The 20,047-nt window shown below is 40.5% G+C and overlaps 1 protein-coding gene across 1 annotated transcript; it reads right to left on the bottom strand.

Annotated features, from left to right (window-relative positions):
• Positions 1 to 13,053: 13,053 nt before the first annotated feature.
• LOC147641445 (pentatricopeptide repeat-containing protein At1g11290, chloroplastic-like) lies at positions 13,054 to 17,383 on the bottom strand. The gene is made up of 2 exons (XM_086821459.1): positions 13,980 to 17,383; positions 13,054 to 13,660 (listed from the first exon to the last, which is right to left on the bottom strand). The coding sequence occupies exon 1, from the start codon at positions 16,752 to 16,754 to the stop codon at positions 14,715 to 14,717; it is 2,040 nt and encodes a 679-aa protein (XP_086677585.1). The 5' UTR covers positions 16,755 to 17,383; the 3' UTR covers positions 13,054 to 13,660; positions 13,980 to 14,714.
• Between the last annotated feature and the right edge of the window lie 2,664 nt (positions 17,384 to 20,047).

A 20,047-nucleotide genomic window follows, 5' to 3' on the forward strand; every position in this document is an offset into this window, starting at 1 on the left:
AACAAGGATATTTCTCTTTCCAATGATCATTTAATCCATGCATACATCATTTTATTAAAATATTTACATAGAATTATACTAAAATATTCTTTTCTCGATTTGGACCTAGGCATCAACATGCCATAATTATCTACACAAAAATATGATGAAATAGTCTCTTTTTGATACAAAATTAATTTATGCAATTTTCTATTTAAAGATACGATGAAAATTTCTCTTTTGATAAATAAAAATACCCATGTATATACATACCATGAATATACCTATTTTAAAATATGACAAAACTCATCTTTCAATATTTAAAATGTTTGTGCATAGAATATCGTGAAATTTTCTCTTTTTGCATTTAGATTTTTATGCATGCACATACTTAAAAAAATGAAACAAAAATCCTTCTTTTAGCATTAAAATGTTTATGCATAAAATATGATGAAAATTCCTCATTTTGCATTATCAAATTTATGCATAATCATAATTACATAAAAATATGGTGAGACTTTCTCTTTTAATATAAAAATTCTTATGTATAAACCTAAGCATAATTACATTTAAGCATCTGGTTTATTTTTAAAAATATCCAATTATCACTTCCCATATGAAAATAATTACAAGAATGTTAGCATAAACTCTCTTTCGACTTAAAATGAATAAATATGAATTTTCTTAACATAAAACAAGCTTAAATGAATTAATTCTCATATTAATTAGATTAAAAATCATAAAAATGCTTAATCTTCTCTAGCTTGTTAGGCCTAGAGTTTTGGGTAAGAAAATGAGATTAGGACTAAGAGCTATCCTTCCAAGAAGGATTTAGCCATATAGGTGAGTATTCTTTCAAAAAGAGAGATTTACAATTCAAAAACATTACTTTTAAGCATCAGAGATTAACATTAATGCATTTAAACAACATAAATCAATAAAAGCATGGTTTTAAGAAGAAACCATGTATTAGAATGCTTCCCAAGCATTAGAGAGGGTGGGAAGAAGATTACCATTCAAGAAGAGAGTAAACACCATTGTTTTAGGCTTACCCTTGGTTTTTGGCTTGATTCTTTAAGGAGATGTGAAACCCACAAGAGGAAGCTTGGCCACCAAGAAGAGGAGGGCAATCTCCAAGAGAAGATGAGGATTTGTGAAGCTCCAAAGCTTCACAATGGAGAGGCAAGATAGAGGGATAATAAAAATACACTAAACTAAAAATTACATTAGCATAGAATTACTCTATGATGAAAATACAAAGGAATGGGGTTATATTTATAGGAGGGGGAGGCCACCAGCCAATTCCAATTGGGATCTAGAGGCTTCCAGCTTCAGTTTGATCCAATTTGGAGAAGTTTTGGACCACTTTGGCTCACTTTTTTGATCCAGTTAGAAAGAGGAGAGATGAAATATCTCATTTTTTTAAATTAAAAATTGGGAGCAATGATGAGATTCTAGGAGCCTCCTTCATGAGCTCTTGAGGTGTCAAAATTCTAAATTTTTACTAATAAATCCTTATTTTTAAGTATTAAGTGTTGTACTAGTCAACTCTTCATCTTATGTGAGAATTTACTCCTTTTTAGGGGATTTTCTTTTATTCTTTCATTTTTCTCATTCCAACACTTGGATTAACCCTATTAGCCCTTTAGAACACTCTTTGGACCTTAATCCATAATTTTTTGAAAATGTGGACCTTTAGGCTAAGGTGTTTAATGCATATATTCATTTAATTTTTAATGTATATTAGAAAACTCTTTTTAAACTTCTGTTTCAGGGGAATTCATCTTAAATAAAAGGGATAACTTTATATCCAAAAATATCTCAAAATTGTATTACCTCTGTCTAGAATATTTTCTCTCTCTAAACCAAAAACAAAGGAAAATAGTGTTTTCTTGCATTCTGAAATAGGGGATGATTACAGGGGACTGAGAGGAGAACTTATACGTCTTTTAGGGACTGAGGAAGAACCTTACAAGCCAAGGTTAAGGAAGTGAACTTAGCAGGCCCCCCGGTGAGGCTCGTATTCGTAGAAGACCTTTCAAAGGAAGAAGAAGACGAGCTCATTAATCTCTTGACTAAATTCCAGGACTACTTCGCTTGGAAGTACATGGATATGAAGGGTGTACCCTGAGAAGTGGTTTAGCACACCATTCCCATGGTTGATGGAGCTAGGCCAGTTAAACAACTAGCTTACCCAATGAACCCCAAAATATTCCAAGATTGTCTAGAGATTGAAAGACTTATTGAGACCCCACCTTTTCTTGATGCGTGAGACTCACCACCCGACCTTCATCATTGACACCCCCTCCACCCCCGTCGTCGCCGTGGCTGTCTCCGCCACCCACCAACCCACCACTCGAAGAAGGGGAGATCTCGCCACCACTATCGTCTAAGCACGAGGAAGTCAACCCTCCACCAAACCCTTTGAACTGGCATGATCCTTTGGACCACATGGAGTTTGAGCAGGCCATCGCCATCCTACTTGGTCGACACCTCCAACATCAACCCATCACCTGCATCACCAACCGCCTCGACCACCTCAATCTCCTTCGCCCGTACCTCAACGCCAAGCACATCACCTAGTGGGATGATCACCCACGCGGAACCCGTCGTCGTGGATACCACTAGCCCACTAGCCCGCTGCTCGTCCCATAACATTCGATCTCATGGGCGAGCAATTGGCCCTTCCTCAGCAAACCCTTCATGTGGGACATCTACTGTAATGCGCCCCCCCCACGCACTAAGGATCAGCATCATGGATTATCTTCCCATTCAAAGATGGTGGGCCTAGCAGACGTTCCACGATGAGCAATAAAAGAACCCGAAGTTGTAATTCAACTTCCCATGGTTCGCCCCTTGTCACCACAACATCCATGTACTAAAAAAGCCCTGGTCAGGCTCTTCCCACACGACTTCATCCAGCCACCACTACGACCAGGTCCCTGACCCAGAGGTGATTGCCACGATTCGATTCTTCAACCTCATCATCACCTTGCTGGAGTCCTTCCCGACATGGGACAGCACTTTGAGGGAGCCCAACGCCTCACCTTTGACATCAACAAATGGCCCACACTCAAGTAGTTGTTTGGCTACTACAAACAAGTCATATAGATGCTTGCTTGGTGGCTTTAAACCTTTGAAGACATGATGGAGATGACCTTTTGGATGAGCTACTGCATCTTCCATCATGCCCCTCTTGCTCCTACCTCACGATGCGACTTCGACCGCACGTACTCTATCTACTAAAAATAACTTCTTCGACCAATTCTGAGGACGGACCTACAATCTGGAGGGGGATATGTTAACCACTCTGGTTAACATGACCTTTTGCGTGGCTACTATAACTCCTTTGCAATTCATCTTTTGTAATTGCGCTATAAGTGCCAATTTTATAAATGAGACATGGGATGATCGAGCTTATGGCTTGTGTAATGCCGGTCATAGGAATTGATGTATATAGAGCTAATTAAACTAGGAAGACTAGTTTTGGGCCCCCATTTGTAATTGGGAGACCGGACATTGTAAATATGAGCTCATGTGTATAAGAAATTTTATGAAATATGAAAAGGGACAATCCCATTTGTCTCAATTGAGTCTTGCCTTCTCTCCCTCCCTCTCTCCCTCTCTCTCTCTTGAGCTTACGGTGGCTTGCTTGGTTGTGATGCTTGCTTGCTTGCTTGTGATTGTTGGTGTATGTGAATAGGAATGGTGTTGCTCTAAGCCCTCCTTCACTCCCTTCTCATTTCTCTCCACCTTGTCTTATTTGCATATGATTGGCATGAGGTAGAGGTTGAGCTCTCCATAGCTCCTTCCCTCTTGCTCCTACCTAGCTTGCTTGGATCTCTCTTTGGGTGACACAAAGAGAGTGTAGAGTGAGCCCCTAGCGGCCTCACATTGGGGAGTCAACCCTAATAGGGTTGGCCAAGTGTAAATCACCGGATTCAACCCTTGCATGCACTCTCTTCTTCTTCTCTCTTGTGCTTGTGAGGTAGCATGTTAATCCATTAACAAAGAGGGACCAATGCCCAATAAGAAAACAAGCCAAGAAGCATCAACCTACCTTCAAATGGGTTCCCAAGGCTGCTCAACCTACTCCATGTCAACAACAAATGACCCAAAGCCTAGAAAAAGTCTTTGCTCAAAGAAAGCCAATCCTGAGGTTACTTTAAGGTTTTTCCCACTCATCTTCTTCAAGCTCAAGGCTTCTACAATGGTAACAAGTGGATTTTGATACCACATCATACCGTGGTTATCCAAAAAGAAGTTAACGTGCAAGTAGCTCATAAATCCATCCACCCAAAATCACTTAGCATGTGTGGTGTCTTTCCCATCCCCCCATTTTGTCACCCCCCTGCATTCAAACATTAGAATCTACTTTAGGAAAGGGGGAAATAGAGGATGCTTCGACTTTAGCACAACTTGTGCTTCACTAAGAGAGGCATCACATGTAGCTTCACTAAGAGAGGCATCACATGTAGCTTCTTCATCAAGCTCATCCTTATCTTCACAAGTTTTGTACAATGAATCTATTATAATGGAGATGCTTGATGTATCGCACGAACTTCAACTACCGAAATCTCCTCCGAAAGAAGAACCCATAGGCCTAATTAGTCCTTTGCCCATTACAACTAGATGCCAACATTACTATGGTGCCAAAGTGTTTTTCATCAGACCTACATCATCCTCAAGGAAGATGGACAAATTGGCTTCAAAAGGCTTACATGCATACAACCAACTTCCATATTTGTACCCCCAAATAAAGTTTTAATCCCTAATAACTTATGTTCACATAAAGCAGGAGCCTATTGTTTTGGGAAAACATAACTCCCACAAGTATAGTAAATATTAGAACCATAGAGTAAAACATTCAACACGTACCATATATATCAAAAAATAAAAAAACCTAAAAAGTTGAGCACACAATTGTTAACCTAAACATATAACCTTGCACACAAGAGAGGGTGAGGAGAAGAGAAACAAATCATGCAAGGGTCGATTTGGAGATTAGCACTTAGCCAACCCTAATGAGGGTTAACTCCCCTATGTGAGGCCGATAGGGGCTCACTCCACCACCACTTGTGTCACTCAAGTGGAGATTCACAAGCTAGGTGAAGAGCAAAGAAGGAGGGAGCTATGGAAAGCTCTACCTTCACTCCATGCCAACATGCATGCAAGAGGGATCATAGTAGAGAGACAAGAGAAGGGAGAGGAGAAAAGAAGCTAGATTAACACCATCCCTAACATGCACACACAACAATCAAGCATGCAAGCATCTACAACACAAGCAAGAAACCACAAGCGAGAGAGAGAGAGAGAGAGAGAGAGAGAGAGAGAGAGAGAGAGAGAGAGAGAGAGAGACTCCATTGAGACAAATGGGATTGTCCCTTTTCATATTCCATAAAATGTCTTATATACATGAGCTCACTTTTTACAATGGCCGGCCCCACCCATTTACAATTGGGGGCCCAAAACTAGGTTTCTAGCTCTATGTACATCTCATTCCTACGATCGGCATTACACAAGCCGTAAGCTCGGTCATCCCATATCTCTTTTATCAATCAGCGCTTTGCACGGTTACAACAAATAGATAAGTTATAAGAAGCATGACCACGCTTGAAAAAATGATGTTAATTGGAGTGGTTAACAACCAAAATACAAAGAGAATTTGGGAAAGCACAAGGTTTTCATAAGTCCTTTGGCTAATTTACAGGCCTTGCACAATGAATTTCACTTGGCGCAACACCAACGCACCAATTTGGATCCAAATTATCAAGAACGGTATTTCCATGGAGTGTCTAGCATACCACCTTTCCAAACAGACTCGCATTATTTTTATATACCCTTAGGAGCGATTTGTGGAGGTAATTTCATCCCACACACAGCTCCATGCCATACATATAAAAAGCATATGCTCCTTGCCATGTCCCACCTTTGTTGGCAATGTAGAATGTATTTTCAATGATATGGGACCATGTTACTCCAATCCATGGTGGAGTAACACCACAAAGGCATGATGACCTGAGTGTTCTTTATGTGATCAGTGGACCTAAGCAAGTAAGAACACCGTAAGAGGAGGTAATGGAACAATGGAGGCAAGAGCATTACCTTGCACTCACCCCACCACTTCAAAAAATGCTCTTACCCACACCATGTCTATTCTAGGTAGTAGCAAGAAAGTTTGTAGATGATTTCCAAGCCATGAGATGCTTGACCAACTTACAAGTAGTACCTATGCTTGACCAACTTACAAGTAGTACCTATGCCCTTTCATAGCGTGGATGCACAGAGACCATTGCCTTCCCATCTAGCCAAAGGTTATGTTTTAGGAAACCTAAGTGAAAGGGAAGATCAACCTCAGTGATGTTGAATCGGAGCATGCTTACAAGCTATGGTTATCAAACAATGAGCTTGCTAGATAAGTTTGATTTACAGATTATTGAGGTGTAGTCATATAGACCAGATCTAGATTTATAACTTGTAGTGGACGTGCAACCTCGATAAGGACTGGATTTTTCCACTTGCTCAGGTGTATCGTAACTCACTCTCAATTTTGAAACTATTCTTGCACATTATTACATGCATTCATAAAACTAAAAAGACCTTATGTGACTGGGTAAAATTTTCTTTCTGATTGCCACTTAGAGGAATTTAAGGCCATCATTTCTTAGATTTAGTAATGTCCCTACCTGTCCATTGACTAACCTTAAAATATGCCAATGGAGTATGCCAAGCCCTCCCACTAAGCTTTTAGTGACCTTTAGCTCAGTTGTAGGTGAGAAAATAAACCAAAAAAAAAAATTTAAAGAGAAGAAAAAAACACAAAAAGAACAAGAAGATAACTAACACCATATAGGATCCTGGTAGGACTCTTGGTTACTAGTGATGGTACCTTAAGACTAATGCCTTGTTTTTATGGGGTAGAACCTTGTGTCATGAATAAGCTAACAAAAGAGAGACTAAGCCATCGCCATATTAAGAGATTCCTGGCGGTCCTTAAATACTCTTGGCAGAGGTCTCTTAACCATTGCCTTGGTCTCCATGGGTTGGTGCCTTATCCATTATATTATATTTACTAAATAGAAAAAAACACCTTCACACTTCATATTAAGTCCACTAAAGTTTGTGTATCTTGAGACTAATAATGTAGGCATTTGACTAAGACTAGTTTAGATATAGATAGGCTTATTTACTAACCTCTAAGTTAAATTGGCCTTACCTTTTCTCTCTGTAACACAACTTGAAGTTTACCTAGTCATTAAAAAAAAGGAGAAAAAAATGTATGCATAACAATGTTTCATCTTATTGTTACAAGGAACTCTTTATTACTGGTTGATTTGTTTTTCACGTAGGTATCACAACACTTGGCCTTTAACTATCATCACCTTCCTATCGATAGCATCGCCTCATCTTCACCAACATATTCTAAGGGCGGAATCTACATTAGGAAGGGGGGCATGTTAACCCTCGTTAAACACCTCTCCAGCTTCAATGCCATCCATTGGCAACCGTCACTTCGTTTGGCCATTGACATTAAAAATGCTAATATTGTATATTTTACATGTGCAATCATCGCTTGTCTATGAAAGGCGTGCCATGGGATTAATTATTGAGATTGCATGCTTAGATTAAGTGTTTACATAAGCTTAGGTGGCCTTGGATAGACAGGGACCTATATTTTAAGTACGGCTAGCCAAGGTGTGAATGCTTGGGGCCAAGATAAGGGTCAATTTGTAATTCTCACCATTCATTATCTTATGCACCTAATCTCTTCTTCTCATTACTCTTCTTCTCCATTCTCTTGCTTCTTGCCTAATCTCTTGTCTAATCCAATTAGAGTTGTTATATGCTCATTGTGTATGTGTGAGAGAGATTGAGTGAGAGGAGGGTCGGGTTTCCATTGGAGTGTAGCAAGACAGTGGAGTGGATCTCTCGAGTGCTCCTGTAAGCGACAGCAGCCCCACAAGAATCCCAGTAATCACCCAGCATTCAACGAGGTGAGTGACACACCCCCATTTGCATTTTTTGTGCATTAGGCCATGGTAGATTGGCTTCTCGGTTGAGATGTTTGTGCCTCATTTGTGCTCCCAAGAAGAGTGATTGGGTAAAACCCCATGACATTTGGTCATTCCCCCTATGCCTTTCCCGTGGCGTAAGGGCCCTCCACATATACATTATATCTCAACATAAACCAAAAGGGGGACCATGTATAGGCTATCTTGAATGTCAACACTATTCTAGTCTTCATGAGAGAAAATGGTATGCACAAAGTTATCACCCCATAGAAGAAGAAACTCAGCCTATTGTCACTATTCTAGTCTTCATTAGAGGAAATGGTCTACACAAAGTTATCACCCATAATAAGCAGAAGAATCCCAGTCTATAGTCGCACCCAAATCCTTATTAGCTTTGGCCATATCCATTCTTTTCTTCATCAAAGAAAACAGTCTACATAAAGTTATCAACCAAGGAGGAAGAAACGTAGTCTATAATCACTCCCAAACCTTTACTAGCTTTGACTATATACATGACATTAAAGCTCTAGGAGGTGAGCTCATTGTATCTCCACTTCTTGTATTTGAAAGTGACCACCAATCTTCCATTAGGCTCCACTCCCATGGATGAATCATCAAGCATCTCTTCCTTACCTACATCAATGAACCAGAAGCCTTGTAAACATAAAATGTCAAAATCTAGTTCATTAGGCTTCACTCCCATGGATGAATCATCAAGCATATCTTCCTCATCCATAAGCCCAATAAACATAAAACATTAGAATCTGGTGTATGATAATCTGCATCTAGACCTTGTCAAACTTGCTAATGATGATGACTTGGAAAAAACAAATCTTCATTTTCCTATTAGTGTACATTAATGATTTCAACTCATAAGAGGCATTTGGAGTCTAAATGGGCCCTTTTGAGTAACATTTCTTAGAAATGGACCAATAGGAAAAGAGGAGTGTGCACATTCTATCCACTTAAAAAGTATGGGGGGGGGGCTAGGCTTGTCTCTCTAATTACTAGTCTCCCCTAGCTTTTAGGGACCACTAACTCTTGGTCCCCTCTCCCATTTTATGCACAAATGGACCGACCCACTTTAATTTTTATGCATCCAAAAAGCCCAAAAAGTCAAAAAATTTATCTTCCCCCAAAATGGTTCCATTTCCCTCCAAAATCCTCCCAAAAAATTTCCTTTAGACAAAAAGTAATTTTCAACCTCTATTTCCCTTTTTCAAGCTCATGAAACTCTAACAACCTACCCTCTTGCTAATCTTCCCTTTTATAACATAATATTCTCCCAAGCTCTCTCTTTCTCTTCCTCTCTTTCTCTCTCTACCTCTCCATAGCCACTAATCTTCTTGCTCCCCAAGCTCTATTCCTATCTCTACCTCTCCATGGCCACTGATCTTTACCTTCCATAGCCATTGATCTTCTTCCTCCATAGCCACTAATCTTCTTCCTCCCTAAGCTGCTCCCTCTCTCCCCCTCTTTCTTTATTTCTCTACAAAGTATTGCCCATCTACAAATCTTTCCTAGCTGATCTCCCCTTCTATGGCTTATGGCTTCATAAAGCACTTTAAGAAGGTCGAAGGAGGAGATTAAAGAGTTTCTATTACACAACACGAAAGATGAAATGGGGGAATGTGTAGGAATAATAATTCGTAAAAGGGTGCCTAGGTTTTCATACAACCAAGTGCATGTGGTCTACACCGTGTTCATTGAGATGAGGGGTTTTCAATCATCATTGGAAGGATAATTTATTTGGGTTTAAGAAAAATAAGGAGGAAGGTTTGGTGGCTATTCTCCAGCATGTGTATGGGTTTGCCGACATTCATATTCAACCCTAGCATGGAGGAATCAAGTTTCCTTGCAATTCCTATTTTTTCCTAATGTGATAGCTTTCATTCCAAATTTGGGTTTTATTGTTTGATGAGTTTTTGTGTTTATGTTTATGCCTTATTTGCATATATATTCCCATCAAACTTGGTTAAGGAACAACCCCTACGGAGCCTCATAGCAGGGACATTTCAAGCTATCCATGCAGGTGGGTGAGGCAATGCTTCCTTCACATATGCCCATAAAGCTTTTGCATAGGAGAGTTTTCTTTTACTCTCACTGATGCCTAGCACCCATCTAGGATGGTGGGTTTGGGAAGCTTGAACAGATCCTCAGTCCTCCACTTTCTCGTCTAGAATGGCCAAAACCAGATACTTGGTTGGTCACTTCTTTGAAATCAAAGATGGCTTATGACATCCACACATCTTTGAATTATTCAAAGCCATCTAGGGTGGTAGGCCTCAATTGATTTTATCCCATCATGTTTTTATGCATATTTTTGTGGTGTTGCATTCGCCCAACCTCACACCATGTTCATATGTAAAGCGTTAGAAGGGATGTAAATGCATGTATTACTAGGGGACAATTGGGATGTAGTGGAGGGGGTGCACTAATCCCTTATCACCTTCACCCATAAATTGAATAAATGTGAATAAGTCCTTGAATGGAGGAGTATCTTGAATGGGTAGATCGAGGGGTTACAGACAACCATTAACCGAAGGATCTACATTCTTTTTTCCCACACTCCTTAATGCATGCATAGTATGAGGAGGGATTGGTTGTTAGGATAAGCATGGTTGAAACATGCGTACTCCTCAGGAACATGCACATGCGCATCAAGCTTACATTACGTAGTGGGACATTAGTATTAGTGATTTCTTATAAGGCTTCCGTTAGGATTATAATGGGGGACAAGAGAGGAGAGAGAGGTTGGAAATAAAAATTAAAAAGAAATGAGATGGAATGATTGCAAATAAAAGCAGAAAAGAAGGTGAAATGTTTGTTTAGAAAATGGGGGAAATTTTGGAATTTAATCATTAACATAGGTTGGGAGAAAATTTTAGAGATAAAATGAGTCCAAAAAGCGATTTTTTCCCTCTCCCACCCCTACACATTTTTGATGAGGTGGTAATTTGGGTAGTTAATGGGGGCCTTAGAGGTAGAAAGGCTTGTGTTGATGTGAAATTCAAAAAAAAGAGAGGGAATGTTTGAAAATTGAAAAAGTAAAGAGAGAGGAATGTTTATATGTTAAAAAGCCTTAAGGGTTTTTTTGAATAGTTAGTATGAGAAAATGAGGGAAAAAATCATATATATATTGTTTGGGGTGATTTTTTAAGCATAATATTCAAAAAATTTGAAAAAGTCAAAAGTTTATTTTTTTGGGCCTCCTTAAATTCAAATTTTTTAATGTGATAAAGTAGGTAGTTATGGGATGACAAATGGCATTTTAATATAGATATATGTTGGGGGGGGAGGGGGGGAGTTTTTAAGGGAGAAAGTGTCAACATTTCAAAAAATAAAAATTTACATTTTTTGGGCCCCATTCAAAAATGCTCATTAGGTTGGCGATGTGTAGCAAGAGAGAGGAGTGAGGTTGGGGATAAAAATTTCAAAAAGTAATAGGAGGGAATATTTAAAATGCCAAAAAAAAAAGTAAAGAGGAAAAAATGTTTGTATATTAAATAAGTAAGGGGAGGGCAAAAAAGTAAAGAGGAAAGAATATTTGTATATTAAAAAAGTAGGGGGAGGGAGGGTAATGATTGGGAATCTTTGGTTTTAGGCCCTACAAATAAGGTAAAGTCTAGGCAAGTAGGGGGGATGGAAAGCCTACAAAAAAAGAGCCCAAGAATAGGGATTATCATTGGGTTGTCCCCTTAAGCCTCTACATTTTTAGCTTTAACCCCTTAAAGTTAGGAATCCTGGGAGTCCAAATGCCTCCTAATTTTTAATAACATCAACAACTAGCTATCATCTGGATTCTAGTTTCCTCCTTCCTTATAAATTAGATCATTCCTTGAACATGATATGTCCCACAACTATAAATCTCATTCCTTAAACACCATACTTCTTACAACTTTAAATATCATATATGTTCACTTTGGTCCATAACCATATAAGAGCAAAACAACCCCAAAGTGCCAAGTATCCTCTTAACTAGCCAAGCATCTAGGGCATCTTCCTCCACAGCCCATATTTTGTAACATAATTTCTCACCAATAGGCAGAGCACCCATCATGCATTTTCGCAAAAAAAACAATGTACTTAAGAGGGATTTACATTGTCGATTATTCATCCTCCCATCTCTTCCTCCACACCTGCCAACCCCTTTTTAGTCTCCAATTTTAATTCACTCTATTGACATTCCATATAGAGAAGACAATCTCTATTACTGGCACCTACCCATGGAGACCCCCCCTTCCAACATGAGTCCTTAACCCAATGCTTACTATTTGAGCCAATGGACACATGGGTCATATTCTTATTAACCTTAAGTCTCTATTATCTGCTATGTAGTCCTCTTTAATTTATTCAAGCTCCCTCCACTATGCCACTCTAACATCCTATAAGTCTCTATTTTTTACTATCTAATCCTCTTTAACCTATTCAATCCCCCTCCATTCTGCCACTTTGACATCCCACAAGTCCTTTACATGAGAGAGGAGCATATAAGTTGCAGGGGCTAGCCCTAACGCCAGCCCCAAGGAAGGGACAACCTTGCGATGGGTATTAAATACCCTTTGCTACCCTCTATACCCAGTTAGTAGCCCTTGTGAGAGCTTAGGCAGTAGTCGGCTAGGCTCAGACAGTAGGCGGCCAGGGCAGTCGACCATCAGCCAGACAATCTCATGACCCATCTAATTGAGGGAAGAAGATGGTGTATTTTTAAGTGTTGGATATTTTTTGAACACAAACTTATATGCAATAGTTTTTTTCCTTTATATCAATGAAAAGACCCTTTGGGCTCATTTTTAGTGTTCAATCTCTTGGTCCTTACCATGTACCAATGTGAAGGCACTTTTCTAGCACCTTTTACACCATTTTCACTACCCAATGTCCTAGTTTCTTGGTGTCTACCCAAGCCTGTGTGGGTATATCTATCACAATCCGGAAAAGTGTGCACAAAAAATCTTAATCTATACATAACATCATGGCATAATACATAGACATCTGACAACACATAAACATGCTTTAAAATCCACTGAAACAATAATATGAAAGCCTGCACAAGACACAACACTAGGGACTGAAGTTGGGTCACCCCCCGCTCCTCTCGGTATCTTTATTACCAACAAAGTGTTTCAGTACAAGAGAACGGGTGCCAAAGAGTAAGCACTCCACAAGTTGACACCAGATACATCCTGAATATGATGAAAACAAGTAAAAACACTTGCCACGCCTTCCAAGAGTTTTTCAGGCATAGCCATACTATAGTACATTATCACACCCTCTAGCAATAGTGTCATCCCAAATAACCAGCCATGAAAACCTTAGCTCTAGCCACTCAAAGGTTCCACCCTTAGCCATAGGCCTCACACAGGTCTAAACACTGTTTGCCTTTGATTTCGTCGAAGAACCTTGCACTAAACAACTCTGTTTTCAGCTCAAAATCATGCCGAACACGTCACCCCAAGTGTAGAGAAGGATGCCCTGTTGTTTGCCTCGAGTCCAAGGCCTTTGGAACATCAGAATACAGCCCTGATATCTGCTGTCTAGGAGTAGATCAGCCTTGGAGATGAGCTAGAAGTAGTCGCCTGTATTGAAAGAGAGAGAAAGTCGCTTCTGTAGGAGCAAGCAATTAGCCTTTCAACAACCCTGGAGATGTTGTCCAACATGCACAATGATACCTGTCAAAAACCCTAGAGTGTTTCACACAACAAAAACAGCTGGGAGTAGGCGCCTAGCTGCTTTTTGGCTTCTCCCCTCCCAGAATAGAGACTCATGGAGCTAATATTGCATGTAGAGCTACCCACTCTTGAGTAATAGCCAAGCTTCATTAAAAATTGGTCCAACTCATGTGAACACTCTATAAATTGTCCGCCCAAACTTAAGTTATGTGAACACTTTATAATTTGTCCGCCCAAATTTAAGTGTATGTGAACACCTGTACTCATAAACATTAGTATAATAAAATACAAGCTGTAAATTGAGTTTGGGGTAACTTACCACCTGCAAAACACATCAAGCCACTGCATCAATTCCAAAGAGGTATGCACACACACGTCCATAGGGTTTCCAGGCGTCCCCGGAGCCATGGATAGTGAAATGCAGAAATGCGAGGCATTGTCGAGGCAGCTAAGACAAGTGCATGTCAAATCACACAAATGCTTTATGCACAATATTCTGAATTGTATCTCCCACCAACTTATTCATCTTGTACAGAACCTGTGTCGGGCACCGCCCATACAAGTACAAGGAATGCTCAGTAGGCTGTCCACCCTTCCATGAGACTTCATCACCATGCCAGGAACTCCCACCAAGGTATCTACCCTTCCATGGAGCCCTTCCACATGTACTGAGCCATGCCACGAACTCACACCACAATATCAATCCTTCGATGGAGCCCTTCCACATGTAGCAAACCATGCCAAGAACTCACACCACGATCTCAATCCTTCCATGGAGTCCTTCCACATGTACTAAACCATGCTTGGAACACACACTAGGGTCTATACCTACCCTTCCATGGTGTTCCTCCACGTGTGTGTAGTCAGGAATATGACATTGTCTGCTGCCCCCATGGCTATCCTAGGCAGGTTTAATTGTGTCCATGGCCAAACTTACATCGCACTGAATGTCCCCCGCAGATGCAGGCACCATTCTGCCCATTTCAATTCAACCCTCACTTGCATGTTGTGCACTCACTCTCATTGCCTCAATCTTCTCGACACAATCCCACTTTCATGCATCAACATAGATATTGGACATCAAATTAAATGCACCAACATGTTTTTCATCCAATCTCAATGCACATTCAAAGGCCTTTGCACCAAGCTCCACATTAGTCCACTTTTGACAAGCACCCAATACTGTTATCCATGTCACAAGGTTAGGTTGAATGGGCATCTTCTTCAATATCGCCACAATCTCATCAAACTGGCCTGCACGTCCATAAAGGTCAATCATGCAATTATAGTGATTAATACTTCGACTAATACTGTACTCTTTGCTCATAGCCTCGAAGTACTTCTGTGCCTTGTCCAAGGCACCAACATGATTGCAGACATTGAGTAAGCTAAGAAATGTGGTCTCATCTGGGTCTATGCCTTCATCCTTCATCCCCTCAAACAAATGGAAAACAAGTTCACACTCTCCTTGACGTGCATATCCTGCAATTAATATGTTCCACGAAATAACATCTTTAACCGGCAGCTCATAAAAGACTTCCCGTGCTTCATCAAGCAAGCCACATTTAGCATATATGTCCAACAAAGCATTGCCAAGAAAAGGGTGTCTTTCAAATTCCTCTTTCACAACCCCAGCGTGTAGTTCTAGGCAAATCTCTACTACTCCTATGCTACAACAAGCTTTCAAAGTGTAAACAAATGTGTCCGCATCTGGAAGCAAGCCCTCCAGCTGCATCTGTTCCAGACAGTTCAGGGCTTCCTTCCCACTCCCGCGTTCAGCATATCCTGCAATTAGGGCATTCCATGAAACTACACTACAAACTGACAGATGGTCAAACACTTCTTCTGCTTCTACAAGTGAGTCGCACTTGACATACATGCCCAACAAAGTATTTGCAATTAGGGGTTCTGATTCAAATCCTCTTTTGATAATTTCAGCATGAAGTATTTGGCCCTTTTCTTTGACTCCTATGCTGGCACAAGCTTTCAAGCCACAAACAAACGTGACAATATCTGGAGGCGTGCCTTCGGTTTGCATCTGTTCCAAACAGTTCAGTGCTTCTTCTCCGAGCAGGTGTTCAGCATACCCTGTGATAAGTGCATTCCACGAGACCACATCTCGAGCTTGCAGTTTGGCAAATACCGCCCTAGCATCTACAAGAAAACCACATTTGGCATACATATCAACCAATGTGTTGCCAACAAAAAGATCTCTTTCACCTCCCTCACTAACAATCCTCGTGTGTATTTCCTGGCCTCTGCTTATAGCTCCTATGCTAGTGCAAGCTTTCAAGCTGGAAAGAAAGGTGACAGCATTTGGTGGCATACCCTCCACTTGCATATGTTCCAAACAATTCAGTGCTTCATCACCAAGACCATGCTCGGCATACCCTGTGATCAGTGTGTTCCAGGAGACTATATCTCGAGCTGGCAGCCTGTGGAAAACCTCCAGTGCTTCTCTAAGTGAGCCACATTTAGCATACATATCCACCAGATTGCTGCCAACAAAAGAATCATCTTCAAATCCCCTACTAGCAAGTTGAGCATGAATATCTCGCCCACTTTGCACACATTTCAGCCTGATACAGGCTTTCAACAGGGCAAAAAATGTGTGCCTGCTAGGATGCACACAATCCTCCTGCATTTTGTCGAACAGGTTGAGAGCATACTGAGGATTCCCATCTTCAGTGTACCCTTGTATAAGGTAGGTCCAAGAAATTTGGTTTGGCTGACCCAATCTGTGAAAAGCCTGTTGAGCATCGACCATACTTCCACATTCCACGAACATTGGGACAAGGTAGTTTTCTAATGCTATATGCGCCTCCAAGCCATGTTCATGGATGTGCATACACACTCGCCTGGACAATGCTAGATTTTTTATCTTCCTGCACGTCTGCAGCATGCGAACAAAAGTCACAATTGAGGGTGGCTCATCCCGCTCTAGAGAAGCGAGCATCTCCTCAATGCTCAATATCTGCTTGCATATGTCAGCTGGTGTTTCTTGCCCTTCCAATGGGTATGCCTGTACTCCATGTCCAAAGACGGGGGGTGTAAACGTGTGCCCATACATTGTGAGATACTTCACATACTCCATGTCCCAAGATGGGCTAGATCCCCCAACGCAACAATGGAAGCCAAGGAAGAACTTTCATCACCACTAGATTTGCCACCAAGCACTTTAACACCTTTTTGATTCTCTGCTTGGAATGTAAGACCCCAGCTTTCAGTGTAATAGGGCCGAGCATCACCGCTACTCGCTTTGAAATCCTTGTCCTTAGCCATGAAAGGGTTTGTTATGCCAGAGACACTGCAAGATCTTTGGAATTCTATGTTCCAACCAGACCTTACATCATATGCATAGTTGCTAGAATCCAAGGGTATTAACCAAAACACACTACTGTCTGAACTTCAGACTACCCTACCTGACCACGATCTTCAACACACATCATGTTGACCTCATACATTGCATTCCTGTGGCGTCTCACTATTAACATTAGTCCCGGGTGCCATAACCACCACTGTAGATCCTCTGCGTGAAGCCAGCACTCGAAGATTAAGGGTATATTAAACAAAGTTTGGGACCTTCTCCTTGAGCATGTTGTGCTACGCTGTTGAAGTTGCTGCTGCGGCGCATATGTATTAGTTGTGTGGACACACCGAATTTGGCTGTCTCGGTTCTCCTCCTTTTCTTTTTGTTTTTTTCCCAAGAACAGGAGCGTTCTCTGAAAAAGCTCCCATTTTTATCATTAGAATTATGAATAAACGTTTAAGATTTTTTTATTACCATGAAAGTCTACAGGGATTATATATATATATATATTTGGAGGTGTATATATTCACCTCTGGGACCTATTAATTAATTTTTGTTGGAGGTGTATATTCACTCGGACCTTACTAAGTCTAAGGTTAAAAAGGTTATAAAGGGTTTTTCAAAGACGTTATAAAGTGTAAGGTTACAAAGTTGACATTTTTTAAAGTTTTAAAAAATGGACTTACGAATGATAGGAAAATGACACAGTCAAATTCGAAAAAGATAAGTGTATATACAGGAGAGCAAAAAACATGATATTTATAAAGGTTATATCCACCAGCGAAGTAATTACATGTGGAAATGAAAATGTAGCACATAACACTACACAAAACAAGCTTCCTCCTCAGTGAGGCCAACAAACCTATAGACTTTAGGGGAGAGCGGCACAAATTCATCTCCATCCACGATGGCTTTTTGAACTTATATGCCCTCTCCCATACAAATAAATAACATGTGCTATAGTCATGCGGAGATTGGGCTTCTTGATCATCAATGAATATGGGATTCGCTTGAGTTCCTGGTTCAGTACTGTCGTTGCCATGCACATTGTGCTATAGTCATGTGGAGATTGGGCTTCTTGATCATCAATGAATATGGGATTTGCTTGAGTTCCTGGTTCAGTACTGTCGTTGCCATGCACATTTTGCTATTATCCATTACCATCCTCACTTTCATCCTCTTCATCTTCTCTATCCGCTCTTACATTCACGGGATTAAAATATCTTGCAAGAGGAGGATCTGCGAAGAAAATCTCTTCTATGACACTATGTAATGGGTCAGGTGAGGGAGCTTCATAACTTTCCACACAGCAGCAGATCTTTTCCTGCTCATGCCTGAACCAGTCTTTGGAATTATCAAGAGAGTGCTTTGCAAAGAAGCGCCAAGCTTATTGCTATGTAATTATCCATGTATACATATGCTCTCTCAAAAAGATTGATAGCAGACGACTTTGCAAAGAAGCGCCAAGCTTATTGCTATGTAATTATCCATGTATACATATGCTCTCTCAAAAAGATTGATAGCAGACGACACTTTATTCTTTAAGTCAGCCTGGCCATATAAAGCATATAGCTAACGTCCTCTTGTTATCTCATCAGCAGATATATTGTGCGAGAAGAACTTAAAGTGTGGTTTGTGCAAGTCTTTCATACAGTAACCTACCATGCCTTTGAAGGTGTGCATTTTAATCTATCTAAGACCTCTACACATAACCAAGCCACCCTCAGGCAAATCCCATCCTAAATATCTTTTTATGGTTTTGCCTATACTTATTAGGGATGGTGCCATCAAACTGATAACCATCTGAAAATGCAAGTGGTTCAAGGTGCCACCTTTTTCCAGTGCAAAGAGACCTTTTGAACACTCCATTCTGACAAATTCTTCTAGGGGTTTCCAACATGATAATTTAATATCCCCATTCCCAATAGCAACTATCACCGATACTTCAAAAAGCTTGGTTTTTTTCTCTATTGCAGCACATACTCTCTCTCTCTCTCTCTCTCTCTCTCTCTCTCTCTCTCTCTCTCTCGTCTTGAAGGCCCCAGCTTGAAAAATGTGAGGCACAAGCTTTTAAAGCCCTCATCTGAAATCTTTGAAACATCTAGAATGCACCCTCCCGAATCCTCCACACACTAAGGTTTAAAAAATTTAACATTACCAAGGTGTTATCCTCCTCACTCATAAGGTTAACTCCATTCACCAAACTAATTAATGTTAAAAAAATGTTTGGGATCCATATTTGCACAAATGATGCATATAGGATATAATAGGTTTGAGAGCCATCCGTGACCTCTATGCTAAAGAGAATGCGGGGGAGAGGGAGAGCTTGAGTTCCTTGCAAGCAAACACACACACACACACACACAAGAGAGAGCAAGACACTAGAGAGAGATGGATGGCTACTTTTGCTTCTATCTTCTTCTCTTCTCTACAACCATATAACTAAAAGATAAGAGTACATCCTATAAGGGAAAATACTCTCCTACAATAACATACAATGGTCAATCCATAGTGCAAACTCGATTATATGAGCTGGTGCTATAAATATGCTATAACCCTAGTACTCCAAAGTGGCTATCACACAGCCTGTCATCCACTGGCGGCATATCAACCATAATCTCACCAACTATGCCAGTGCCATAAGTGCAGAAGCTATCACCCAGATGGGTCATCAATGTCCGTATCACTACTTAAGCTTGATATCTCAACACTTCCCCTCGAGCTCAACTCCACACACTGCACTCAAAGTAAGCTCCTAAACCTGTGGAGCTTCTTTGTGCCCAATGCCTTTGTGAAGATGTCAGCCACTTGATCCTCTGTGCTGACATATACCAGATCTACATGACTTACTAGAACCTTCTCCCTCGGAAATTGATAATGCACCTCAATGTACTTTGTTCTAGCATGGTATACCGGGTTACTTGCCAACTATATGCTATTCATGTTGTCATAATAAATGACAATTGCCCTATCTATGAGATCACCCATATCATCAAGTAGCTTCTAAAACCAAGCTACTATTATGGGATACCACACCTCCAAAGAAGGAACTCTATGCATTCACCTTTGGAAGAAGC

Source organism: Cibotium barometz, chromosome 2, assembly GCF_041138505.1.
Source record: "Cibotium barometz isolate CiBa-2024 chromosome 2, ASM4113850v1, whole genome shotgun sequence".
Classification (NCBI taxonomy): Eukaryota; Viridiplantae; Streptophyta; class Polypodiopsida; order Cyatheales; family Cibotiaceae; genus Cibotium; species Cibotium barometz.

Coding starts and splice junctions, on each gene's coding strand:
- LOC147641445 (XM_086821459.1), bottom strand. CDS start 16,754: ATGGAGTATGTGAAGTATCTCACAATGTATGGGCACACGTTTACACCC.